The sequence below is a fragment of the Ranitomeya imitator genome, chromosome 2 (assembly GCF_032444005.1).
Source record: "Ranitomeya imitator isolate aRanImi1 chromosome 2, aRanImi1.pri, whole genome shotgun sequence".
Lineage (NCBI taxonomy): Eukaryota > Metazoa > Chordata > Amphibia > Anura > Dendrobatidae > Ranitomeya > Ranitomeya imitator.
Window position 1 is genome coordinate 218,105,450 of NC_091283.1, and position 26,990 is coordinate 218,132,439.

The 26,990-nt window shown below is 43.3% G+C and overlaps 2 protein-coding genes across 3 annotated transcripts in view; both read left to right on the top strand.

The window, feature by feature from the left end:
• Nucleotides 1-10,174: 10,174 nt before the first annotated feature.
• LOC138662714 (BTB/POZ domain-containing protein KCTD12-like) overlaps nt 10,175-26,990 on the top strand; it is a 94,901-nt gene continuing 78,085 nt past the window's right edge. The window contains exons 1-2 of one of the 2 annotated variants that reach the window (XM_069748602.1): nt 10,175-10,277; nt 20,241-21,100. In XM_069748602.1, coding sequence (XP_069604703.1) covers nt 20,257-21,100 — 844 coding nt within the window. In that variant the 5' untranslated portion in view covers nt 10,175-10,277; nt 20,241-20,256. Of the gene's footprint in view, nt 10,278-20,240; nt 21,109-26,990 lie in introns of those variants that run through there. The other variant, XM_069748603.1, reaches the window with a different exon arrangement.
• LOC138666330 (KRAB-A domain-containing protein 2-like) lies at nt 14,390-15,427 on the top strand. Its single transcript, XM_069754557.1, has one exon. It carries the CDS (start codon nt 14,390-14,392, stop codon nt 15,425-15,427), a length of 1,038 nt encoding a protein of 345 aa, XP_069610658.1.

A 26,990-nucleotide genomic window follows, 5' to 3' on the forward strand; every position in this document is an offset into this window, starting at 1 on the left:
CTGATAGGTCTGCATACGGCTGGAGTGTACGGGCGAACGGCGGATATGTGAGCAAAGTCCACGCACTTTGAGGAGCAGGTCAGATAACCCCGGATAACTTTTCAGGAAGCACTGCACCACCAGGTTTAAGGTGTGAGCCAGGCAAGGAATGTGTTTCAGTTGGGAAAGGGAGATGGCAGCCATGAAATTCCTTCCGTTATCACTCACTACCTTGCCTGCCTCAAGATCTACAGTGCCCAGCCACGACTGCGTTTCTTTCTGCAAGAACTCGGACAGAACTTCCGCGGTGTGTCTGTTGTCGCCCAAACACTTCATAGCCAATACAGCCTGCTGACGTTTGCCAGTAGCTGCCCCATAATGGGAGACCTGGTGTGCAACAGTGGCAGCTGCGGATGGAGTGGTTGTGCGACTGCGGTCTGTGGACGAGCTCTCGCTTCTGCAGGAGGACGAAGAGGAGGAGGAGGGGGTGCGAACGGCTACAGCCAACTGTTTCCTAGACCGTGGGCTAGGCAGAACTGTCCCAAACTTGCTGTCCCCTGTGGACCCTGCATCCACCACATTTACCCAGTGTGCCGTGATGGACACGTAACGTCCCTGGCCATGCCTACTGGTCCATGCATCTGTTGTCACGTGCACCTTTGTGCTCACAGATTGCCTGAGTGCATGGACGATGCGCTCTTTAACATGCTGGTGGAGGGCTGGGATGGCTTTTCTGGAAAAAAAGTGTCGACTGGGTAGCTCGTAGCGTGGTACAGCGTAGTCCATCAGGGCTTTGAAAGCTTCGCTTTCAACTAACCGGTAGGGCATCATCTCTAACGAGATTAGTCTAGCTATGTGGGCGTTCAAACCCTGTGTACGCGGATGCGAGGCTAAGTACTTCCTTTTTCTAACCATAGTCTCATGTAGGGTGAGCTGGACTGGAGAGCTGGAGATCGTGGAACTAGCGGGGGTGCCGGTGGACATGGCAGACTGAGAGACGGTGGGAGATGGTATTGTTGCCGCCGGTGCCCTAGATGTAGTGTTTCCTACTACGAAACTGGTGATTCCCTGACCCTGACTGCTTTGGCCTGGCAAAGAAACCTGCACAGATACTGCAGGTGGTGCGGAAAATGGTGGCCCTACACTGCCGGAAGGGATGTTGCGTTGCTGACTAGCTTCATTGGCCGAGGGTGCTACAACCTTAAGGGACGTTTGGTAGTTAGTCCAGGCTTGCAAATGCATGGTGGTTAAATGTCTATGCATGCAACTTGTATTGAGACTTTTCAGATTCTGTCCTCTGCTTAAGGTAGTTGAACATTTTTGACAGATGACTTTGCGCTGATCAATTGGATGTTGTTTAAAAAAATGCCAGACTGCACTCTTTCTAGCATCGGATACCTTTTCAGGCATTGCAGACTGAGCTTTAACCGGATGGCCACGCTGTCCTCCAACAGGTTTTGGCTTTGCCACGCGTTTTGGGCAAGATACGGGCCCGGCAGATGGAACCTGTTGCGATGTTGATGCCTGCTGCGGCCCTTCCTCCTCCGCTTCAGAACTGCTGCCGCCTGCACCCTGTTCCCCCAATGGCTGCCAATCGGGGTCAATAACTGGGTCATCTATTACCTCTTCTTGTAGCTCGTGTGCAACTTCGTCTGTGTCACCGTGTCGGTCGGTGGTATAGCGTTCGTGATGGGGCAACATAGTCTCATCAGGGTCTGATTCTTGATCATTACCCTGCGAGGGCAATGTTGTGGTCTGAGTCAAAGGACCAGCATAGTAGTCTGGCTGTGGCTGTGCATCAGTGCACTCCATGTCAGATTCAACTTGTAATGGGCATGGACTGTTAACTGCTTCACTTTCTAAGCCAGGGACGGTATGTGTAAAGAGCTCCATGGAGTAACCCGTTGTGTCGCCTGCTGCATTCTTCTCTGTTGTTGTTTTTGCTGAAGAGGACAAGGAAGCGACTTGTCCCTGACCGTGAACATCCACTAACGACGCGCTGCTTTGACATTTACCAGTTTCACAAGAGGAGGCAAAAGAGCTAGAGGCTGAGTCAGCAAGATAAGCCAAAACTTGCTCTTGCTGCTCCGGCTTTGAAAGCGGTTTTCCTACTCCCAGAAAAGGGAGCGTTCGAGGCCTTGTGTAGCCAGACGACGAACCTGGCTCCACAGCTCCAGACTTAGGTGCAATATTTTTTTTCCCACGACCAGCTGATGCTCTACCACTACCACTACCCTCATTACCAGCTGACAATGAACGCCCCCGGCCACGACCTCTTCCACCAGACTTCCTCATTGTTTTAAAAACGTAAACAAACTAACGGTATTTGTTGCTGTCACACAAATTACACGGTGAGCTATAACTTCAGTATGATTTAGCTACCCCTTTACAGGTGAGTGAGACCACAACGAAAATCAGGCACAATGTTACACACTCTGTTGTTGGTGGCAACAAATGAGAGAGATGCCACACACGCAGGACTGTCACTGAAGCACAAATGTAAATATTAATCTCCCACTGATTTGATTTTTTTTTTTTTTTCAGGGAGACTTTAGGAAAAAAAAATAATAGAATAAAATGATTTTTTCAGGAAGAATTTAGAAACCAAATAAAATAAAATGATTTTTTCAGGGAGAATTTAGAAAACAAATAAAACAAAAAAAGGCTTTCTATGGCCCACTGAGTGAGAGATGACGCACACAGGAGTCAGGAGTGGCACACAAGCCCAGAGGCCAATATTTATCTCCCACTGATTGATGTAGTGATTTTTTCAGGTAGATTTTGGAACCCAAATCAAGCTAAAAAAATAATAGGCTTTCTATGGCCCACAATTGGAGAGAGAGAGAGAGATGGCACACCCAGGAGTCAAGACTGGCACACAAGCAGAAAGGGCAATATTAATCTCCCACTAATTTTTTTTTTTTTTTTTTTCAGGGAGACTTTAGGAAAAAAAAATAATAGAATAAAATGATTTTTTCAGGAAGAATTTAGAAACCAAATAAAATAAAATGATTTTTTCAGGGAGAATTTAGAAAACAAATAAAACAAAAAAAGGCTTTCTATGGCCCACTGAGTGAGAGATGACGCACACAGGAGTCAGGAGTGGCACACAAGCCCAGAGGCCAATATTTATCTCCCACTGATTGATGTAGTGATTTTTTCAGGTAGATTTTGGAACCCAAATCAAGCTAAAAAAATAATAGGCTTTCTATGGCCCACAATTGGAGAGAGAGAGAGAGATGGCACACCCAGGAGTCAAGACTGGCACACAAGCAGAAAGGGCAATATTAATCTCCCACTGATTTGTTTTTTTTTTTTTTTTCAGGGAGACTTTAGGAAAAAAAAATAATAGAATAAAATGATTTTTTCAGGAAGAATTTAGAAACCAAATAAAATAAAATGATTTTTTCAGGGAGAATTTAGAAAACAAATAAAACAAAAAAAGGCTTTCTATGGCCCACTGAGTGAGAGATGACGCACACAGGAGTCAGGAGTGGCACACAAGCCCAGAGGCCAATATTTATCTCCCACTGATTGATGTAGTGATTTTTTCAGGTAGATTTTGGAACCCAAATCAAGCTAAAAAAATAATAGGCTTTCTATGGCCCACAATTGGAGAGAGAGAGAGAGATGGCACACCCAGGAGTCAAGACTGGCACACAAGCAGAAAGGGCAATATTAATCTCCCACTGATTTGTTTTTTTTTGTTTTTTCAGGGAGACTTTAGGAAAAAAAATAATAGAATAAAATGATTTTTTCAGGAAGAATTTAGAAACCAAATAAAATAAAATGATTTTTTCAGGGAAAATTTAGAAAACAAATAAAACAAAAAAAGGCTTTCTATGGCCCACTGAGTGAGAGATGACGCACACAGGAGTCAGGAGTGGCACACAAGCCCTGAGGCCAATATTTTTCTCCCACTGATTGATGTAGTGATTTTTTCAGGTACATTTTAGAACCCAAATCAAGCAAAAAAATAAATAGGCTTTCTATGGCCCACTATTTGTGAGAGAGATGGCACGCTCAGGACTGGCACACAAGCCCAGAGGCCAATATTAATCTCCCACTTTTTTTTTTTTTGTTCCAGGGAAAATTTATAAACCCAATAAAAAAAATAATAAATAGGCTTTCTATGGCCCACTATCTGAGAGAGAGAGATGGCACGCTTAGGACTGGAACACAAGCCCAAAGGCCAATATTAATCTCCCACTGATTGATTTATTGATTTTTTCAGGTAGAATTTAGAACCCAAATAAAGCAAAAAAAAAAAAAATGGGCTTTCTATGGCCCACTGAGTGAGTGATGATGCACACAGGAGTCAGGAGTGGCACACAAGCCCTAAGGCAAATATTTTTCTCCCACTGATTGATGTAGTGATTTTTTCAGGTACATTTTAGAACCCAAATCAAGCAAAAAAATAAATAGGCTTTCTATGGCCCACTATTTGTGAGAGAGATGGCACGCTCAGGACTGGCACACAAGCCCAGAGGCCAATATTAATCTCCCACTTTTTTTTTTTTTGTTCCAGGGAAAATTTATAAACCTAATAAAAAAAATAATAAATAGGCTTTCTATGGCCCACTATCTGAGAGAGAGAGATGGCACGCTTAGGACTGGCACACAAGCCCAAAGGCCAATATTAATCTCCCACTGATTGATTTATTGATTTTTTCAGGTAGAATTTAGAACCCAAATAAAGCAAAAAAAAAAATGGGCTTTCTATGGCCCACTGAGTGAGTGATGATGCACACAGGAGTCAGGAGTGGCACACAAGCCCTGAGGCCAATATTTTTCTCTCACTGATTGATGTAGTGATTTTTTCAGGTAGATTTTAGAACCAAAATCAAGCAAAAAAATAAATAGGCTTTCTATGGCCCACTGACTGAGAGATGGCACACACAGGAGTCAAGAGTGGCACACAAGCCCTGAGGCCAATATTTTTCTCCCACTGATTGATGTAGTGATTTTTTCAGGTAGATTTTGTAACCCAAATCAAGCAAAAAAATAAATAGGCTTTCTATGGCCCACTGAGTGAGAGATGGCACACACAGGGATGGCACTCTAGCAGAAATGTCAATCTTAATCTCCCACAAAAAAAAAAAAAACAGGGAGTGTCCTTCAATTACTATCTCCCTGCAGTAATCTCAGCCAGGTATGGCAGGCAGCAATAAGGAGTGGACTGATGCACAAATTAAATAAAAAGTGTGTACAAACAAAAAAGATAGCTGTGCAGAAAGGAAGGAACAAGAGGATTTGTGCTTTGAAAAAAGCAGTTGGTTTGCACAGCGGCGTACACACAGCAATGCAGCTATCAGGGAGCCTTCTAGGGCATCCCAATGAGCTACAGCGCTGAGGGGAAAAAAAAAAAAATGTAGCTTCCACTGTCCCTGCACACCGAAGGTGGTGTTGGGCAGTGGAAATCGCTACAGCACAAGCGGTTTGGTGGTTAATGGACCCTGCCTAACGCTATCCCTGCTTCTGACGAAGCGGCAGCAACCTCTCCCTAAGCTCAGATCAGCAGCAGTAACATGGCGGTCGGCGGGAACGCCCCTTTATAGCCCCTGTGACGCCGCAGACAGCAAGCCAATCACTGCAATGCCCTTCTCTAAGATGGTGGGGACCAGGACCTATGTCATCACGCTGCCCACACTCTGCGTTTACCTTCATTGGCTGAGAAATGGCGCTTTTCGCGTCATTGAAACGCGACTTTGGCGCGAAAGTCGCGTACCGCATGGCCGACCCCGCACAGGGGTCGGATCGGGTTTCATGAAACCCGACTTTGCCAAAAGTCGGCGACTTTTGAAAATGAACGACCCGTTTCGCTCAACCCTACCGACCACTGGTTGTTGAATGTAGTGATAAGGGAAAGGGGTCGAGAAGATTCACGTACCTTTTCGATAAACAAGTTATTCCTCCCTTGTTGTAGTGCATGTTGAAAAGCCTCTGAGATAATTTCCTGGGGGTAACCCCTCTTAAACCGATCTGAAAGATCTCTTGCTTGTCTTAAATATTCCATATCTGTGCTACAATTTCTTCTCAACCGGAGGAATTGTCCCTTCGGGATCCCAGTTTTGAGATGAGGGTGGAAGCTCGTATAGTGGAGGAGACTATTAGTCGCTGTTGCTTTGCGGAATAAAGAACACACAAGCTCGGAGTTTTCAATGGAAAATTTGAGATCCAAGAAATCAATGGAAGAATCTGAAATAAAAGATGTGAGTTTGATATTAAAATAGTTATGATTAAGATCTTCAATGAATAGATTGCAGTCTTCCAGGGAGCCAGTCCACAGTGGCAGAATGTCATCAATGTAGCGTTGCCAGATTAAGACATTTGAGTCAACAGCCTGATGTATGTATACAATAGTCTTCTCCCACCACCCAAGAAACAGGTTTGCGTATGAGGGCACGCATCGTGCCCCCATAGCTGTGCCAGCTGTCTGTCTATAAAACTTCCTGTCAAAGACAAAATAGTTCTTGTCCAGTACGAAATAAAGCAGTTTTAAGATGAAATTATCCAGTTCTTTAGATTGCTCAGAAGTTTTATTAAAAAAATATTTGACTCCCTGCATACCTGATTGGTGTGAAATACTCGTATAGAGGTATTCAACATCCATTCTGACAAGAAGAGTCCCAGCTGGTATCTGCAGATCCTCCACAAGCTGCATCAGATGAGCGGAGTCCCTAGTATAAGATTTTAAAGAGATAACCAACAGCTGGAGAAAATGATCTACAAAAATACACGGCCGCTCAAATATGCTACCTATGCCTGAGACTATTGGTCTACCGGGTGGTTCAGTATTAGTCTTGTGAACCTTCGGTAGTGCATAAAATGTGTTGACCACGGGGCAAAGTGTAAAAAAATCTGCCTCTTAGTCAAGACGCTATCACATAAGGCCCTATGAATAAGACCATCAATCTGATCTTAAAAGAAATTTGTGGAGTCAGAAGGTAACAAAGTATAACAATCCCCACCATGTAGTTGGCGTATAATTTCCTTCTGATATTGGTCATGTGGCCATACGATAACGTTCCCACCCTTGTCAGCTTCACATATAATAAAATCTCTATTATTCCTCAAATTGTGCAATGCTGCCCTCTCCTTCTTACCAAGATTTTTTTTTTGAAGGGGTCCAACTTGAGTTTGTTAATATCTCTGCATGCTTTGTCAAAAAAAATCTGTGCCACTGGGAATAAGGAGAAGGATGGAGTTGCTTTAGATGGGAGTCGCCTAGTAAATCTCCCTTTGGACTCCGGAGATGCGTATAATTGCAATAATTCCAGAAGATCACAGATCACAGAACACTTGACTTTCGTTATCTGGGTGGGTATCTATAAGAGACGGTTGGTGATATAAAAGTTTAAACGTCAGTTGGCTACAGAAAAAGTACAGATCCTTAACTAGAATGAACTTGTTATGGAGGTTCATGAGAGAGAACGGAAGACCTCTAGAAAGCACTTGTCATTCCACATCAGATAGTACATATGTAGAAAGATTAATAATCTGTAGATTACCTTCCATGGCTGTTCCGCTTGGTGTAGCATTCAACGCCTCTTGTATCTCGTTTCTCTCCTGTATGTCGAGGACCAATTTCTGTAACCTCTGGCCTTCTTTCTGTTGAGATCCAGTTTTTCGGTGACCCCTCCTATGGCGCCTTTTGCGTCACTGGGGTCTGAAGATAAAAAAGTCAATGGAGGCTATTTCTTGTCTAGGTGCTTGTTCGTCCAAGCTTTTGTACCCCTCCATAAGGGGGTGTCGGTTACCACGATGTACCCATTTATATGCTGTGCCATTATTGAAGTCAAGTCTATCCCTATGAAACTTGTTTCTCTTACGAGAAAAGACTTCTTTCTCAAATGAATCAATCAAATTCTTAAATTTTAACTTGAAGGGATTCACTAGAGACTTTCTATAAAAATCAGTGAGCTTTGCTCTCACACACCTTAATTTCCTCCTTAGTTTGGTTCAATAAAATCTGGTCATGTTCAATAAGTATGTCAATCAGTATTGTAGAGCTCTTGGCTAGTCCCATTTCCCAGGTTTTTTGAAACTCGGGGGTTGCCTCCCATGCTGGCAAAATCTGTATGGGTAACCCCCGGGGAACAAAACCCATTTTTTTATATTCATCAAGGCTACTTATGTTCCACCAAATTTTAAATGAAAATAAATTTGCATTTAATTTGAGGCCAAAGTCCAAGCTGCTTGAGGTCTACTGTGAAGTTTCCACAATCAGTGATGGTTTGGAGAGCCATGTCATCTGCTGGTGTAGGTCTGAGTCGCCCACCAGGGCAATGGGGATACTCGGTACTGGGTCCGGTCACTCATAAAGGGGATGTCATGGTGGCTGCGACCTGGTCCATGGCCCTGGGCGCTCACTTAAAAGGAATAGGTCTTTAAAGGGATTTGTAAAGTCTATATTCGTGATGCCTACCTGGTCAGTAGGACCGATTCTGCTTAAAGGGGTCCTCTGGGGTGATGTTGTTGCAGCAAAATGGTGACACTTCCCACAGGTGAAGCGGGTCCCCAGGGCTCCCAAGGTGTATGGCAAGGATCGTGTAAACTGGTAAAAAAATGGAGGACACAGAGTTGTTAAATCTCTACCTGGTTTACTGGTAGGAGCACTCCACAGCCCAGGATACCAGGCACAGGTGGTGATGTGGTCCGGCCGGCTTGGAGGCAAAGGTGAGGTCCGTAAGCCATTCCTACTTGCGCTGATGTGCAAGGTCCCTGCTGCCTGAAGCTTACTGGAAAATTACCCCTTCCTCCTTCTGTCCTGGGACAGGTACCTGTATGGCGGGCAGCTTGAGCCATTTTACAGGGTCTCTATCATGACCCAGGCTCTTCAGGTGCTGCTTCATCTTCAGGTGTGGTGTTGGCAAATCACATACACTTCTAAGCCCTCCGATTCTGCTAAGTGTCCTAGAGTCCCACTAAAGCCTCGGACTCCTGGTGCCTGATTTCTGCGCTTCGGCTTTGAGGGTGACCAGTCACAGTTCCCCTCTGAGCCCTTTTCAACTCCTTTGCTCCTTCCCTCAATGGCTCCACTACATACAACAATCCCTTGATTTCTCATCCTTCCCTGAAGCTGCTGCTCAGTCCTGGCTGCATGGCTCCATAGTCTGCACTCAGCTCCAGACTTCCTTTCTCCTCAGTGTCTCTCTCCAACTAAACTCACTCCTCCTCCAGGCCAGAACACTTAAAGCTGAGGGAAGCTCCCCTGAATCCGGGTCCTGAGCTCCCCCTTCTGGCCTGGATTCAGAATGTGTTGTGTATAGGTGCTTACATGGTAAAGAGAATACTTCTTGCCTCCAAGCATGATATCGCCTTCCCCGAAAGGAAGGCAACATCACTGTAACAACCGGTTACCTGGGGTGTTACAGGTCCACTATGTTTTATCAAGACCAAATTCAGAGCAGCCGACTACCAGGAAATTTTAAAGCACTTCATGCTTCCCTCTGCCAACAAGCTTTTTGGAGTTGGAAATTTCATTCTCCAGCAGGACTTGGCACCTGTCCACACTGCCAAAAGTATCAATACCTGGTTTACAAACAACAGTATCACTGTGCTTGAATTGACAGGAAACTCGTCTGCACTTAACCACATAGAGAGTCTATGGGGTATTGTCAAGAGTAAGATGAGAGTCACCAGACCCAACAATGCAGACGAGCTGAAGGCTGCTATCAAAGCAACCTGGGCTTCCATAACCCCTCAGCAGTGCCACACGCTGATCGCCTCCATGCCACGCCGCATTGATGCAAAAGAAGCCCCGATCAAGTATTGAGTGCATTTACTGAACATACATTTCAGTAGGACAACATTTTGGATGTTAAAATCATTTTTCAAGTTGGTTTCATAAAGTACAGGAACAGGTGACTTACGGGAGAACGTGGAATGACGGACATTCCATGTTCTCCCGTAAGTCACCTGTTCCTGTTCATGTTCTGAATAAAGGATGTTAATTTAGCAGGACCGGTGAGTGCACTTTTTTTCATTTTTTCTTGTTGGATTTAAACATGTGAAATAGATCACTCTGGGGCAGAGTATCTGCAGTCAGTCCTGTGCCAGGCAAATATCAGGAAATCCACCAGTATCGCAGAGGTCAATGATGTCTATAATAAGGTCGCTGTGCATGTACGATGCCATCCTCACAGGGGCACGCACCCATTCACACACAAGGGGGAGTGACATGCTGCTCAGTGCTCAGCAACATCACTACTGGCAGATAAAGCACTTGGGAGATAAAGCTCGAAATACTCAGCACAGAATTGTGTCCTTAGGCTTCACCACAGGAGATAATACAGGTATAGTTTCTTCTATGATCTTTAGGATATTACAAGGACGTTACTTTATCCAGATGATTCGTGTCTCCTAACGACTGATTGTAATTAAATAGACGTGTTTGATGTCTGTCATGTGTTCTATGATGGTCTTTGAGCAGACACTTCCTCAGGTTAGCCCTATATTGTCACACATAGGAATTGCAAGAAGTAGTTTAGGATAAATATTTAGATATTTTCTGATATTACAGAATTAGACTTTTCTTTAGATTATTTCTTACATCAGTCGGACAGCTTGTGCACTGTAATGTCGAGTCACATATACACTTCCTCATGTAATAGTCCCATTATTGAAGCTCGACATTTACAGATTAGAGAAGTAAATGTACTTTAATGTTTCTGATGTAAATAATGACTATATAACGTTTCCCGCTAATGGCTTTTTTCCCAGTATTTTTGGTACCTGCACTCCTTGTGCATTTCTGATCCTCTTCGGCATCTTTGACTATTTTTAGTATTTGTTCGACCATCACCGGGGATTAAAAGGAAAGCAATTCTGCTAATCTCAACAGTTGACAGTTTAAGCCGTAGCTCCTAATTCTGTCTTATTTGTGTGGTGGACAGTATTACAGGCCATTTTGGCCGGATAAAGTCATGTATACTGTTATGTAGGAGAAACAATTCTAAGTGCGCGACATTTGTCATAAATAATATGTTCCCACAAAGTGCCACTAACTGCATCTGGAAAAGGGAACGGAGAGCTGGGAGCGGTGGAGAGATATCAGCCTTACGTGTGAAGGTCAATGTGGACGTTCAATATAAGAATTGCAGATCCCAAGATATAACCACATTACTGCTACTGAGTTCACGGTGTGTTCGGACCTCTACTCCATGACTGCACATGGCTCTCCCGACCCGAACTCAACTCTCTTATATTGGCTGTCCAGGAAATCGCAGTCCGTACATGGATTGTGAAACTCCGGCATCCACCGTGTTCGGTACTGATTGCATCAATGGCAGTTGTGCTCTTGTAATGAGATTACATGGGGTGAGACACCTAGTGATTAGCTGCAGGCGGAGGGAGTGGGCATGCCCCGCTATCAGTCAGCAGCCGGTGGGCATCACTGTGTGCAAGGTGCCGGAGTACGTGAGCAATAAAGGAGGTTGTCCAGGATTAACAAAAAATGTCTCCTGACTTCTAAAGGTACTGACACCGCTGTCTGTACGTTGTGTTTCGTGTTGCATCTCGGCACCATTTTTTATTGTTTGCGCTGATAAGCAATACCAGATGCAGACTTATAGACAGGGGGCACTAATTTTGGAAGAAGGGAATTCTTTCTTTAATGATAACATATATGAGATCTCAAAATGACAATATGATAGGTCAGACTCTAAGGGTATGTGCACACGTTCAGGAAACGCTGCATTTTTGATGCTGCGTTGAGCCGCAGCGTCAAAAACGCAGCGTCCAGATGTTACAGCATAGTGGAGGGGATTTAATGAAATACTGTCTCCACTATGCATTAAAAGACGCATGCGGCATAACCGCGGAATCGGACATGCGGCGTGTCTTTCCAGAACGCAGCATGTCCTTACATTGCAGAAACAACGCAAGGACAGCGCAGGTGACCTGCCAGTGACCTCAGGTGCAGTTTGGTCAGGATTTTACCTGCATAAAATCCTGACCAAATCCTGATGTAATCCTAAACGTGGACACATACCCTTAGGCTATGTGCACACGTTACGGATTAGCTTTAGAAATTTCTTCCCTCTCTTGTCAGAAAACGCAGGTGCGGTTTTGTTGCGTTTTTGCTGCATTTTTTTGTGTGTTGTTTCCATGCGGATTTGTATGTGTTTTTGAAAGCTAAATAATAAAGATTTATTATTGACAAAAAAAAAGATCCTCTTTTACATTTGTCCAACCCACACTCCATTACACACAGATAGGCTATGTTCACACGCTGCGGATTTTGCTGCGGGTCTGCAGCAGTTTCCCATGCATTTACAGTACAATGTAAACCTATGGGAAATGCAATCCGCACACTAGCGAGTCACACTAGCGAGTTTTACGGACGTATGAGAGGCGCAAAAACAACGCATTGTACACGGAACAATGATTCTCTATGGGGCAGCTCCTATCTGCTGTATATTTCGCAGCCGCATTTTACGGGCGTAGAAAATTGCAGCACACTGCGTTTGTCAGCGTATTGCGCAAAAATTCCACCAATGAAAGTCTTGCCAACGGATTACATACAGAACACTGTTTTGGGAACATTTCTGCGCATTGCGCCCGTAAAAACGGACCGTATTTTCCTACGCCAAGTGTGACGCCGGCCTGAGATAGATAGATAGATACTGTAGATAGATAGATAGATAGATAGAGGGAATGAGATGGATAGATGTAGATAGATATATGGATAGTTAGGCTACTTTCACATCAGTTTGTTTCCGTCAGGCAGGATCCGACAAATTTTTGAAAACACGGATCCGTTGCAAATAGTGAAAAACTGATGCAACTGATCCGTTGGTTTTTTTTTTTAAAAAGAGAGAGCGAACGGAAAATGTGCATGATTTTAATGGAAACATGCATGAAAAAAAACAATTCGGAGACCGGATTCATCATTTCACATCTCAGTTTCATACGTTTTTCGCTGGATCCGTCGCTGTGTGTTTTTTCACCGGACAGAAAAACCGTTCCTCTGTATGTGTTTTCTGTCCGGCGGAAACAGCTTTTTTGACGGATCCGGCAAAAAAACAGATTAAACGTGTGGCCATCAGGCGCAATCCGGCGCTAATACAACTCTATGAGAAAAAAACGGATCCAGCAGAAAAAAAAAACGGCAAAATCCTGATGTGTGAAATTAGCCAGATAGATCTATGGATAGAAACATCTATGTATCTATAGATATATCTATAGATAGATATATCTCTTACTGTAAAAGTCAGAAGGACGGTAAAACCTAGGATTTACCAGTCAATCTGGACATTCACCGAGGCCGTCGGTAAAAGCTCAAAATGAAAAGTAAAATTGGACTTTTACCGGTGAAGTCTTGGTAAATGTTAACATTTCTCAACAGCGTTGGTAAAAGTCAGAAATATCTGGTGTGAAGATGGAACATCTGACTTTAACCAAGCGCTGTTGGTAAATGTAGCTGAGAAGGGTGTAATAAAAAGTGTAAGCCACTGTGGGCGAGGAAATGGAGGACACAGTGTTCAAAGTTTTTATAAATGTAATAAGAGTAAATGTGGAAAATATGGTAATAACAATAAACAAAATCTGCTACCCTGTAAGGTATCTGCTACCCTGTAACGTATGTACGTTCTATATATACAGATGTCAATCCTCACTATCCTATGATTATTGTTCCGATCATACAAAAAGTGCCCACTTCCCGTTAACATACAACCACTAACCCCACACTACAATATGCAAAAGAGAACGTCCTATGAATCTTTAAGTATCAGTGTTCCGCAGCACCCTCTCATAAAAAGTTACAAGAAGTACACACGCTGCCGGTGTAGTAGTGTATAAATTGTCCTGTACTTAGCTTCCTGTAGAGCACAGAGTCCAAAGTCTTTCCAAGGGCCCCTTGCAAGGTGGACGCTAACACCGCTCACACGATTTACCGTTGCCGCGCCAATATGGTAGAACCAGAAGATATGCAGATAAGCTCTGACCCGGAGTTGCTGGGTGCCATGAAGGGTCTATTTCACCCGAGCACCGATCAGGGGAATCGGAAGACAGCGCATTCCGAGAAAAGGCTGGAAGGTAACAGCGCAACAGCCCTGTCTGGGCTCAGTCTAGTCAGCACAGCACCAGTCCTCTCACTCTCCCTAAAATAGCTCCTGCCTCAAGTCCTAGTTTCCTGGGGTTCTCTTCTTAGATTGCTGCCCAATCGCTGCCTGAAGAAAATCACTAACTCATCAATGGCAGTGTTGGACCAGTAGATGCTGAGTAACCCTATTACAAAAGAACATGGGATTCTTGCCAAGCAGTGTGGGTAAATGGGCGTACTTCCTGTTTGTGTCCTCATGCTGGACGACTGCCTGAGTGTTTTGCAAGCTGCACATACTACTCAAAGCTGCATAGCCGACTGCCTGTCAAAGCTGCACAGGCACTAGCTGATTGTCAGATCATGAGTGAGGAAATGAAAGATAGTTTTTTGGAGCTCTTGAATGAAGTGGTGGAGAAAAAGCGAGATAATAATTTTTATCTCACGGACGATAAATACGAGAATATATTGAAAGAAGTGAAGGAGGCTAAGGTGGCGGTACCTAAACAGAGTATTCACTACAGGCGTTTGAAGAGGTACGACATCATGACCATCGGAAATGATGAAAAGTTGATTGCACCAATCTCGTGTGAAAAAGAGAACGTGTTGCATTACGTTCGGTGTGCAGAACTCTGTAGTGTCATTCATAATGCGCACATCAGTACCGGCCACGGGGGGCGGACCAGGATCCTAAAGGAGGTGAACCGTAAGTTAAAAAATGTCACAACGGAGTCAATAGTTATTTATCTGCGACTCTGCCAGCCATGCCAGAGAAAAACAGAAGATTACCAAAAAGGCCTTGTTGTGAAACCCATCCTACACAGTGAAATGAATTATCGTGCTCAAGTCGATCTCATTGACATGCAATCCAATTGTGATAATGATTTCAATTTCATATTCGTCTATCAAGACCACGTCACTAAATTTGTTCTTCTATGTGCTTTATGCACTAAAACAGCAGAAGAGGTTGCGTACCACCTCCTTGACATTTTTTCCACTTTTGGTGCTCCGTGTATTCTGCATTCTGATAATGGGAGGGAATTTTGTAACAAGAGTTTGTGCGCAATGTGGCCTGATATGAAAATAGTGCATGGTAAACTAGGACACAGCCAGTCCCAAGGCTCCGTGGAAAGAACAAATCAAGACATTGAAAACATGTTATCAACGTGGATGGAAACAAATAAGACACCCAAGTGGTCTGAGGGCCTTCGTTTTGTACAAGCAATGAAAAATAGAGCATACCATGAGGGAATAAAATGCTCGCCCTATGAAGCTATGTTCGGAGTACCAATGCAGATGGGTGTAGCTACCTCCAAAATTCCTAGTGATGGGATCAGAAATCTGTCTTCAGAAGAAGATCTTGAAAAAAATGTTTGTTGGTTTGCAAGAGGAACCTCGTGATCCGACATCACCAACAGAAGCCGAAGGGTCAGATGAATCTAACTTTCATCACTCGTCAGCACCGATAGCAGCAGAAGCTTCGGATGAATCCAACTGTCATCAGCTGTTCACAATGGAAGGAGAAGGTTTGGACTTATTCAACTGTCCGCACGCCTTAACAGCATATGAAACTCTACCAATTTTGTCATCCAAGAATAATGAAGGCCTAAAAGATGAAAAGTGTCGAGTCAAAGCCTTCTAAGAAAGATGGAGAACTTCATGATGATCAGCAACCTGACGTTTTGATTTTGCATACAATCAATAGAAGAATTGGTGCGGTCAGAAGAGTTTGAAAAGCTGCAAGAGAAGGACTTGAAACACAGGCCAAGAAAATGTTGAAATATTCTAGTCAAAAATTACCCGAACCTAACATTCGACAGAACATCAGAATCAGAATTCCAGACGTCGACCGTTCAAAAATGGACCCTAAGTCGATCATTGCGATTATTATAGAAAAAGAAGATGACTTCTACCAAGTGAGGACTACCGCTGGGATCCTAAATGCATTATATTATCGCAATCAGTTCACCATCTGTCAGGAAAATTTCATAGGATTGCAGGATGTGAAAAAAGTTAAGATCAGCCTTCGCACGGCGGTTTCCCAACAATCATTGGTGGGAGGTCAGGGATTGAAGAAATGCAACTGTTTAAAGAAGTGCCTAAACAAGAAATGTGTTTGTAGGCTGGCAAAAATGAAGTGCCGTGTTGCAACAAATAGTTCCTCTTTTGTGTTTGTTGTATGTGCAATTTAACAGGTTACAATTAGAGTTGAGTGGATAGCTGGATATCCGTCTATCCGTACAGATAAGACCAAGATCCGAGTGGATCCAGATTCTATCCGTGTCCCATATAAGTCTAGGGGACAGCTATCCATGTGCAGGGACATCCTCCTGCATCACCAGTGATGCGGGGGAGACTCCCTGCACGCCGGTGGGCATCCCTGCCGTCACCAGTGATGCTGGGGACTCGGCCGGGGCATACCTGAGCGAGGAGATCCTCGCTGCATCACTGCAGTAGGAACTCCCCGCCCACTAGGGTCATCCCGCACTCTGGCCGGATCCCCCTTCTCCGCCACTTAAAGAGCACTACTTACCGGAGGCTACCAGAGGCTTCCCAGGCCTCGTCGGCCGGCCGTATCCTCCTCCTTCCGGGTCACATGACTGCATACGTCACCACGAAAGTGACAGGTGCATAAGTCATGTGACACGAGTTGTGTCACATGACTTACGCATGCGTCACTTGCGTGGTGACGTATGCAGTCATGTGACCCGGAAGGAGAACGTGGACGGCGCGACCTGGGAAACCTCCGGTAAGTTGCAATTTAGCTTTATACCTGTCTACCCTGCACACTCGCAACATCCATGCCTTCCGATGATGCATGAAACATGCATTATCGGAAGGCATGGATATATCCGACAGATATCGGGATTATCCATATCCGTACAGCCCGTTATCCGCTCGGATAATGGGTCTGGACGGATCTATCCGCTTATTTCTAGTCACAATTACAGAATTACATAGTTTTGAAGTTGCGTTATTCTTGTATTTGCGTTAATTTATCTTTTTTGAGAAGTATTTTGCAACATAAATGTTTTCTATTTGCATTTTCCTATTTGTCTTTGTTCATTTGCATTTGCATTTTGAAGAATAAAAATATTTCTAACGATTAAGGCCTTCATCAGAGTCGGAAATTGCGTTTAGTTAACTTTTACCATCATCATCTGCTGGTCAGAGTCAGAATTATGTGACACAAAGTTACTTTTACCAACACATGCTGGTAAATGTAAAGATTTACTAATTCGCCTAGGTAAAAGTCCAAAATCGTTCGTTTATATGGAATACATCTGACTTTTACCAACGCTGTTGAGAAATGTTAACAGCTGCGGGCTGATATTGCCCCTCCCCCTCCCCCCCCGCTACAAATACCAGTTCGTAGCCGCCCCAGAAATGGCGCATCTGTAAGATGTGCCAATTCAGGCACGTAGCCCCTCTCTTCCCACTCCCGTGTAGCGGTGGGATATGGGGTAATAAGGGGTTAATGTCACCTTGCTATTGTAAGGTGACATTAAGCCGGGTTAATAATGGAGAGGCGTCAATAAGACAGCCTGCCGCAGACCCCCGACAGCCCGCTGCAGACCCCTCACAGCCCGCTGCAGACCCCCGACAGCAGAGCAGAGACCCTCCACAGCCCGCCTCAGACCCCCAGCAGCCCCACACAGACCCCCGGCAGCCCCCCGCAGACCCCCGACAGCCCACCGCAGACCCCCGACAGCCGCGCACAGACCCCCCACAGCCTGCCGCAGACCCCCGACAGCCCGCTGCAGACCCCCCACAGCCCTCTGCAGACCCCCGATAGCCACGCACAGACCCCCCACAGCCCGCCGCAGACCCCCGACAGCTCTGCGATCGCCGCAGACACACAAACACCCACACACAGACACGCACATCTTCCCCGAACACACACAGTCTCCACCCACACACAGTCTCTGCCCCACTCCGCCCACACACTCTTCCCCCCTCCTGATCTGCAGCGTTTCTCATGGCAAAACCGCAGATCTTTTTTAGATTTAGGGGCTCAAGTCCAAATTTTCAGACAAAGCCCCAATGAAGTCGCAAACAAAGGTTCAGAGGGTGGTCTGAGCCCGTTCTTACTGAGCCATTCAGAAGAACAAATATTATTTAGTGACCAGTGTCCAAACTATAATTATTCAAAATAGTCATTTTAATATGATCTGACCTCATAATAATGCTGAGATTTGTGTACATGAAGGATTATTATGTGGGAAAAATAGGTATAATCCTCACCCATGGGTGAAGGTATTGTCATACACATGCAGGTGTTCTTCTGTATGGCTCGCTCACAACAGATTATTTGCAGTATAACCAGGCCCATTCTCATCCAGGAGCGCGGGATGATTTATTCTCACTTGTCATCCATGTACAGTCTGTTTTTACTCAGCATCAATTATTCATTTAGAGTTTCCCATCTTACAGATTAGTATCATATCCATAAAAATTGGATGTCACTCTGATGGTCCATACACTGGAGGTCCGTATACTGATGATCCGTATACTGATGGTCTGCATACTGATGGTCCTTATAATGGTGGTCCTTATACTGGTGGTCCATATACTGATGGTCTGTATACTGGTAGCCTGTATACTGATAGTCCTTATACTGGTGGTCTGTATGCTGATGTCCATATACTGGTCCAAGATTCGCTGCATTGAGGCCTCCTGGTGTCGTGACGGGGAATCCCGGTCCACAGGACTTATTTACAAAATGCTCAAATAGAGAATGAAGAGAGCGCCTCAATCGTTGGTAAAAAAGCGCAGTTCCTTTATTTTGCCCTCTGTCAGCCGCCATGCATCCCATGTCAGACTTGGAGAGGCACCTATTCATGCCCCTCCAGGTTCTCCTCGAACCACCACCCAGTTTGTTTCAAACGCCAATTTTGTGCAGGTGTCTTTGAACAGTAGAACAATGAACCACAACTACAGAGTCTGCTTAATCTTTCTGAAGGTCTTTTGCAGTCATGCAGGGGGTTCTGTTTTGCCTCTTTACTTAGCCATCCTACAGCAGCTATCAATGAAATTTTGCTTTGTCTTCCAGGCCTTATCTTGACCTCCATTATTGCTGGTTAATTTCATTTGGAACTGAGGAAACGGAAACTTGAAAATGCTTTGCTATCTTCTTATCGCCTTCTCCTACCTTGTGGGCCTCCACCATTTCCATTTTCAGAGTGCTAGTCAGCTGTTTAGAAGACCCCATGGCTGCTGTTTATGGCACAAGGTTGGAGGAGGCTGGGTTTTTATAAAGCAGGGAAATTTGCATCGCCAGGCCTTTCCTAACAATGATAGTGAACAAGCCATAACCTTAACAGGCTCAATTAAGGTCTGAAACCTTGCTCAAAGTTATCTGAGCACACAGATCTACAAACTTTTGCATCAGCCAATTTTCCTTTTTGTAATTTTTAAAATGTAACAAAATGACTATATATATTGCCTAAAATACAAAGGAAATGTGTCATCTTTAACTTTAGGCCTTTGGGGATACTTTTATATGCCACAACAGGGCATATAAAAAATACGACAATTATGACAAGTGCCTATGAAGGAGTGGAATTATTACAGAAGCATCTCCTGAGGAAAAGCTTGGGGGCCGATTCATTAAGACTGGCTTTGTTCATTTCAGACTTAAAGCTGGAGTACGATGCAACTAACTCTTGAAAGTGGCATAACTTTTTTTAAGTTTGAAGACCGGACGCCACCACACCGTGTCCCGCCTATGTCTCATCCACTTTGGTGGAGCTGGCCATGACTGGCATGATAACAAAGTTGTAAAACTTTTGCACAACTTTTTATTCCATGCCAGAGAACAAATTGATAAATTGATCCCTTTCTATTTCAAGTCAAGTTCTCAGTGAAGTTTGTTGAGTTTGACATATTGCTATATGATCAGTATTTCATTCCACTGGTAGTGAGTAATGAGTTGAAGTATAGTTTTCTATATAAAAAAAAGGGTTTTGCTCTTTTAAAACTTTGATGACCATTTTTGCATACACAAGTATCCTCTGGCCTTAGTCTTAGAGAACACTTTCTTGTAATAGGACATTAGTGTGGTGAATACATGATCAGGACGGTGTTTTATCCACTGCATACAAAGAACTTTAATTTATTATGATTTTATGATTACCTGTTTGGTTGAATGCTTTGACATCTGCTGTACAAATCAATAACACTTTTCTTTTTCTGACCATGTTTCCCAACATAGGTTACATGAAAGATACATGGCTTTTCCAGAAAATACAAGTTGTATAAAGCAAACAGATGAAAATACTAAATTTCCCGACATAATAGAATTAAATGTTGGCGGACAAGTCTATATAACACATTACCTTACTTTAGTTACCATTCCTGGATCGCGTCTATGGGAAATGTTCTCACAGAAGACTGTCCAGGCCTTAGCCAGAGATAGCAAAGGTCGCTTCTTCTTGGATCGCGATGGATTCCTTTTCCGATATGTGTTAGACTATTTGAGAGACCAACAGTTGGTTCTTCCTGATCATTTTCCTGAAAAAATGCGACTTCAGAGAGAAGCTGAATACTTTAAACTTCCAGAGTTAGTAAAAGTCCTTGTACAAAAAGTCAACAACCAGAACTCTATCAGCAATAAAACGTTTCAAAACGGTTCTGAAGAACAGTTGCCTAATGTTGAAGTTACCAGGAATCTGGCATTTGTTAATGAACATGCATTATTTGCAGGGAATCAGTCAACACTTCCAGATCTGGAGAGGTCTGGTTTTATCACCATTGGCTACTGTGGCTCCTATACATTGAGTCACACAGATTCCAAATTCAGGAGAGTGGCAAGAGTTATGGTTTGTGGTAAGACCTCGCTGGCTAAAGAAGTTTTTGGTGAAACACTCAATGAAAGTAGAGATCCAGATCTACCTCTTGAAAGATATACCTCAAGGTATTACCTGAAATGTGACTTTTTGGAACAAGTATTTGACAGATTGGCAGACTCTGGGTTTCATATGGTGGCCTGTAACTCAACTGGAACATGTGCCACTGCTCATGATCAAGCAGACGACAAGTTGTGGACATCCTATAATGAATACATTTTCTACCGTGAGTGATCCAACGAAATGAGAAAAAGCTCCAAAACTTTACCTTCTACCTTTCCTTTCTTGTTCCCCATTTACCAAATAGAAGAAACCTTTTATAAACAATACCATTGTCCAAAACTCAACCAAATCTTCTCCTGTAGACGTTCATATTCCTCAGTGTTCCTGATTTAGATATAGATTTATACAGAAAAAAAAGTTCCTAAGCTGATCATCTTACCTTGCCTCTCCTTCCTCCTGTTCACATTTCCCTATACTGTTTTTAATTGTTAATTTAAAATGTTTGTTTTGAAGAAAAATTGCAGCAGCCAAAGGTGATCTTTAAGGGGTTTTCCAATGAACAAAGTTAATTTTAACCCATGTTTTAATTCATTGATCTTGGAATAATAATTTCCACAACTGGATGTGATAAATAAATTGTTCCTGTGCTGAGATAATCTTATAAATGTGCCCCTGCTGTAGTGTGTAATGGTCGTCTCTGACCATACAGTGACATGGTCTGATCATACCACAGCTCCTGGGCAGGGGAGGAAGCACAAGAGAGTATACAGACAGGACAGCACTGGGATCACAGCTGATTCTTTCTGTGAGGTAAAACATTGCTTAAAAACAGGGAGGGAAATGTTTTACCTCACAGAAAGGATCAGTTGTGATCCATTGCTGCAATTTCTATATCCTCTATTGCTTCTCCCTGCCCATGAGCTGTCGTATGCTCAGAGCATGTTCCTGTATGGTCAAACATGGCCATTACACAGTACAGCAGCAGGGGAACATTTATAAGATTATCTCAGCACAGGAACATTTTATTTTATCACATCCAATTGTGGAAATTATTATTATTTCAAGATCTATTCATTAAAATGTACTTTGTGGGAAACTCCTTTTAGGGCTCATTCACAAGTAGCGTTTTTGCCTCGTTTTTTTTTTTTACTGCAGAAAGAATGCAGTGTTTTACATTCGCAGCAAGAGATTTGAGAGTTCTAAAATCTCATTCACACAGTGTCTTTTTTCCCTTGAGGTTTTTTTTTGGAGCTGCAGTGCATTTTTTTATTAAAGCTGTAGCTTGTTAATTTTTTCAGAGCTTTTGCTTTTTAACCCATTTAATCGATGGCATAAAAATATGCAACAAAATCCAGCATTAAAAAAATTCATATAAGACTGGCTTCATGTAGGCAGCATTTTTCCTGCCAAGTGTCTGCAAGAAAGCGTGGCAAAAAAGCTCTGTGTGAACATACCCCAATGCTATTATTTTCACTATGGTATTTTAACGATTCTTACTCTTAATACTCAGCTCAGGAAGCATATTACTGTAGACAATGATATATTTATATTATTTCATAATATATGATATGAAATGCTGTAGTGGGTTCATTGTAGAACTTTTACTAATGTCCTGCATATGTCTATTGGTTTGGGTTTTATCACATATTTACATGAAAAGTTATTGTAAAGTGTGCCCACAAGCCTTCAGCAAATAATGATTATTATTATTATTATTATCTAGATGACACAGGTCATTTGAGACCATTTTTCAGATCTGGCATGTTTCATTTTCTAGAGCAATGCATTTGGTTTGCTTTTCGTATCACAGTGGTTCCGAGATTGCTCTTTTCGCAGCCTGTTGTATTTTACATTTATAGTTAATACGTTTTTAACCTTTGTACAAAAGCCCTGAAAGTTACAAAAAAGTTTGAAAAACGTATTTTTTTTCTTCTTTATTTTTAAAATGTATCATTCTTTTAAAGTTTTTTTTAATTTTTTTTTACAATTTAAAAATAATACTTTTTTATTTCTATATATTGCACCGGTCAGTTTTACACTAGATGTTGTTGTTATTGATAGAGGGTTAAATGGACACAGTCAGTGCTAAAACCAACAGTGGTCATTGCAGTAGGGTGCCAGTTGTATGTTACAGCTGATACCTGCTGCCAATAATGTGGGCTGTAGAAGAGAAAAAGAGAGACAAGCTCACATATAGGAAGACAGGTGGAGGCGAGGGGGGTGCTCACCTAACCAAGATGTGCATGTCACAACCCCATTGTATGCCCATAGAGTATACAGCTCGCAGAGAGAACAAATTATTCATCTCAAATGTATTGAGGAGTAAAAGGAGACAGCTTTCAGTCATAGAGGCGCGGCCAGTGTGGCTTCAGTACACAGCACCGCCCCAGCACTGACTGACAGCCGGTCAGCAGTGATGGGTGGTCTGTCAGTCAGTGCCGGGGTTTGGTTACAACCTTTGCTCACTAATTACTGAGCGGTGACTGAAGCTGCGACTAGGGTTGAGCGAAACGGATCGGACAAATTGAAAAATCGCCGATTTTCGGCAAAGTCAGGCTTCGTGAAACCCGACCCGATCCTAGTGTGAGATCAGCCATAAGTTCGTCGATCTTCGCGCCAAAGTCGCATTTCGTATGACGCTTTCAACGCCATTTCTCAGCCAATGAAGGAGGACGCAGATTGTGGGCAGCGTGATGACATAGGTCTCGGTCCCCACCATCTTAGAGAAGGGCATGACAGTGATTGGCTTGCTTTCTGCGGCGTCACAGGGGCTACAAAGGGGCGTGCACGCCGACCGCCATCTTACTGCTGCCGATCATAGCATAGGAAGAGGTTGCTGCAGCTTCATCAGATGAAGAGATATAGTTAGGGAGGGAAGATTAACCCCCCAATTGCTTGTGCTGTAGCGATTTCCACTGTTTAACACCACCATTTGTTTGCAGGGACAGTGGAGGCTATATTTTTGTGCATCAGCGCTGTAGCTTATTAGGCTGCCTTATAAGGCTCCCTGATAGCTGCATTGCTGTTTGTACGCTGCTGTGCAAATGAACTGCTTTTTTAAAAGCAAAAATCCCGTTGCTCCTTTCTGCACAGTTCTCTTGTTTATTTGTCCACACTTTTGTGTACAGCAGTCCATTTTATTGCTGCCATACTTGTCCTGAAATCATTGTAGGGGGATTGAAATTGTACTACAGCCCTTGTATTTGTTTATATATCTTCCAGCCACGTTATGCCACTTACATTGTGTAGTGTTATACACTGGGCCTGAGTTTTGTTGCAGTCTCCCCCCCAAAAAAGGAGATTTAAATTGGCACTAAGTGGATCTATGTCACAGTTCTGTTAGTTTGTCGTACATCTTCCAGCCACGTTCTGTCACTTACATTGTGTAGTGTAATACTGAGTTTTGTTGCATTCTCCCCTCCAAAAAAAGGAGATTTAAATTCTCAAAAAGTTTATATACACCTTCTACCTTGTTTTACAGTACCATATAACGGTTGTTATTTTGGTTAGATTTTTCCAAAAATGAGGAAGTCTGGTGGAAGTGGCCGTGGGCGGTCGTTGCCAGCTGGTTCTGATGGTGGTGGTGGTGGTGGAGCATCTGGTGGTAGTGGGAAAAGCAAAATAGCACCAAAGGCTGGAGGTGTTGAGCCAGCGTCATCGTCTGGCTACACAAGGCCTTGAAAGCTCCCTTATCTGGGAGTAGGAAAACAGCTTTTAAAGCTGGAGCAGCAGGAAAACGTTTTGGCTTTCCTTGCTGACTCATCCTCTAGCTCTTTCGCCTCCTCTTCAGAAGGTTCGAAATCTAAAAGCAGCGAGTCGTCAGGGGATGCTCCCGGTCAGGAACAAGTTGCTTCCTTGTGTCCTTCACCCAAACCAAAAGTGAAGGATGCGGCAGGCAACACTACAGTTTACTCCATGGAGCTCTTTACACATACCGTGCCTGGGTTAGAGAGGGAAATTGTTAATAGCCCATTACAAGATGAATCAGACATGGAGTGCACAGATGTACAGCCACAGCTAGATTATTATGCTGTTCCATTGACTCAGATCACTACATTCCCCTCGCAGTGTACTGAGCCATAATCTGACCCTGATGAGACTATGGTGCCCCATCACGAACGCACCTTACACGGTGAGACAGAGGAAGGTGCACATGACATTGAAGAGGAGGTGATAGATGACCCAGTTGTTGACCCAGATTGGCAGCCATTGGGGGAAGAGGGTGTCGCTGCCAGTAGCTTGGAAGTGGAGGAGGATGATCCGCAGCAGCAATCTACATCTCAACAGCTTTCATCTGGCAGGCCCGTATCCGGCCAAAAATGTTTGTCAGACCCAAAAACTGTTTTAAAACAGCGTGGCCATCCGGTGAAAGTAGCACAGTGTGCAATGCCTGAAAAGGTATTCCATAGTAGGAAGAGTGCAGTGTGGGAATTTTTTAACCAAGATCCGAATGATCAGTGCAAAGTTATCTGTAAGAAGTGCTCAAAGACCTTTAGCAGAGGGAAGAATCTCCTAAATTTAAACCCTTAATGACAGCCAATACGCCTTTTAACTGACCTGACATATAAGAGAATAGCCTCCCCATAATGTTAACAATCCAGCATCTGTCGGTTGTGCACAATAGTTGACAACTTTCTGCATCAGCCACGATCAGTGTTTGCACCATCCAAATCTGTTTAACCCCTAAGATGCTGATGTAAATAATGACTACATCATTATATATGGTTAACAGAGGGGCTTCCTCTTTATCCCAATTGGTGCCCTCAGATCATGATTGTGTGGTCCTGATGTTTGCGATGGTAATTCATGACCAAATAGCGGCCTTAGAGTCTGACTGCTGTAGTAATCTGTTCAGAAGTTAGAGGCATTTAGGTGGTAACAATACACATTTTCATTTCTGTCATACCACTTTGCATTAATTCCTGTAAAGCACCTGAAGGGTTAATAAACTACCTGACAGCAGTTTTTGATATGTCAGGGGGTGCTGTTTTTAAAATGGTATCACGTTTGGGGATTTCCCAATATATGAGACCCCTAAAGTCACTTCAAACATGTTTAAGTCACTAATAAAATAAATGTAGTAAATTTCCTTGAAAAAATGAAAAATTGCTGCTACAATTTTAAACTTTCTAAAATGCTAAAAAAATAAAATAACATTTTACAAATGATGCTGATGTAAAGCAGACATGTGGGAAATGTTATTTATTAATGTTTTTTGTGGTATGACTATCTGGATTAAAGGGATAATCATTCAAATTTTGAAAATTGCTAATTTTTTAACATTTTTCTCAAATTTTTGATATTTTTTATAAATAAACACAAAACATATTGACCTAAATTTACCATTATCATAAAGTATAATGTGTCATGAAAAACATTCTCAAAATCACTAGGATTTGTTGAAGCATTGCAGAGTTATTACCACATAAAGTGACACTGGTCAGATTTCAAAAATTTGACTCCGTCACTAAGGGGTTAAATACAACGTGCATGCGTAGACATTTAACAAGCATGCACTTGCAAGCCTGGACTAACTACCAAACGTCCAGTACCGTTGGTGCACCTGCTCAGAATGAAGGTAGTCAGCAACGCTACATTGCTTCCCTCACTGTAAGCCCACCGTTTAGGACACCACCAGCAGCAAATGTGGAGGTATCGTCGCAAGGCCAAAGCAATCAGGGAATCACAAGGTTCTTGGTAGGAAACACTGTAGGTAGGCGAACATCAAGAATACCATCACCAACCCTCTCTCAATCTGCCATGTCCACCACCACCCCCGCTAGTTCCACCATATGCAGCTCTCCAGTCAAGCTCACCCTACAAGAGACTCTCGTTAGGAAAAGGAAGTACTCATCCTGTCATCCACGTACACAGGGTTTGAACGCCCACATTGCTAGACTAATCTCGTTAGAGATGATGCCCTACCGGTTGGTTGAATGCGAAGCTTTCAAAGTCCTGATGGCCTACTCAGTACCACGCTATGACCTACCCAGTCGACACTTCTTTGCGAGAAAAGCCATCCCAGCCCTCCACCAGAATGTCAAAGACCGCATTGTCCATGCACTGAGGCAATCAGTCAGTAGAAAGGTGCACCTCACAACAGATGCATGGAC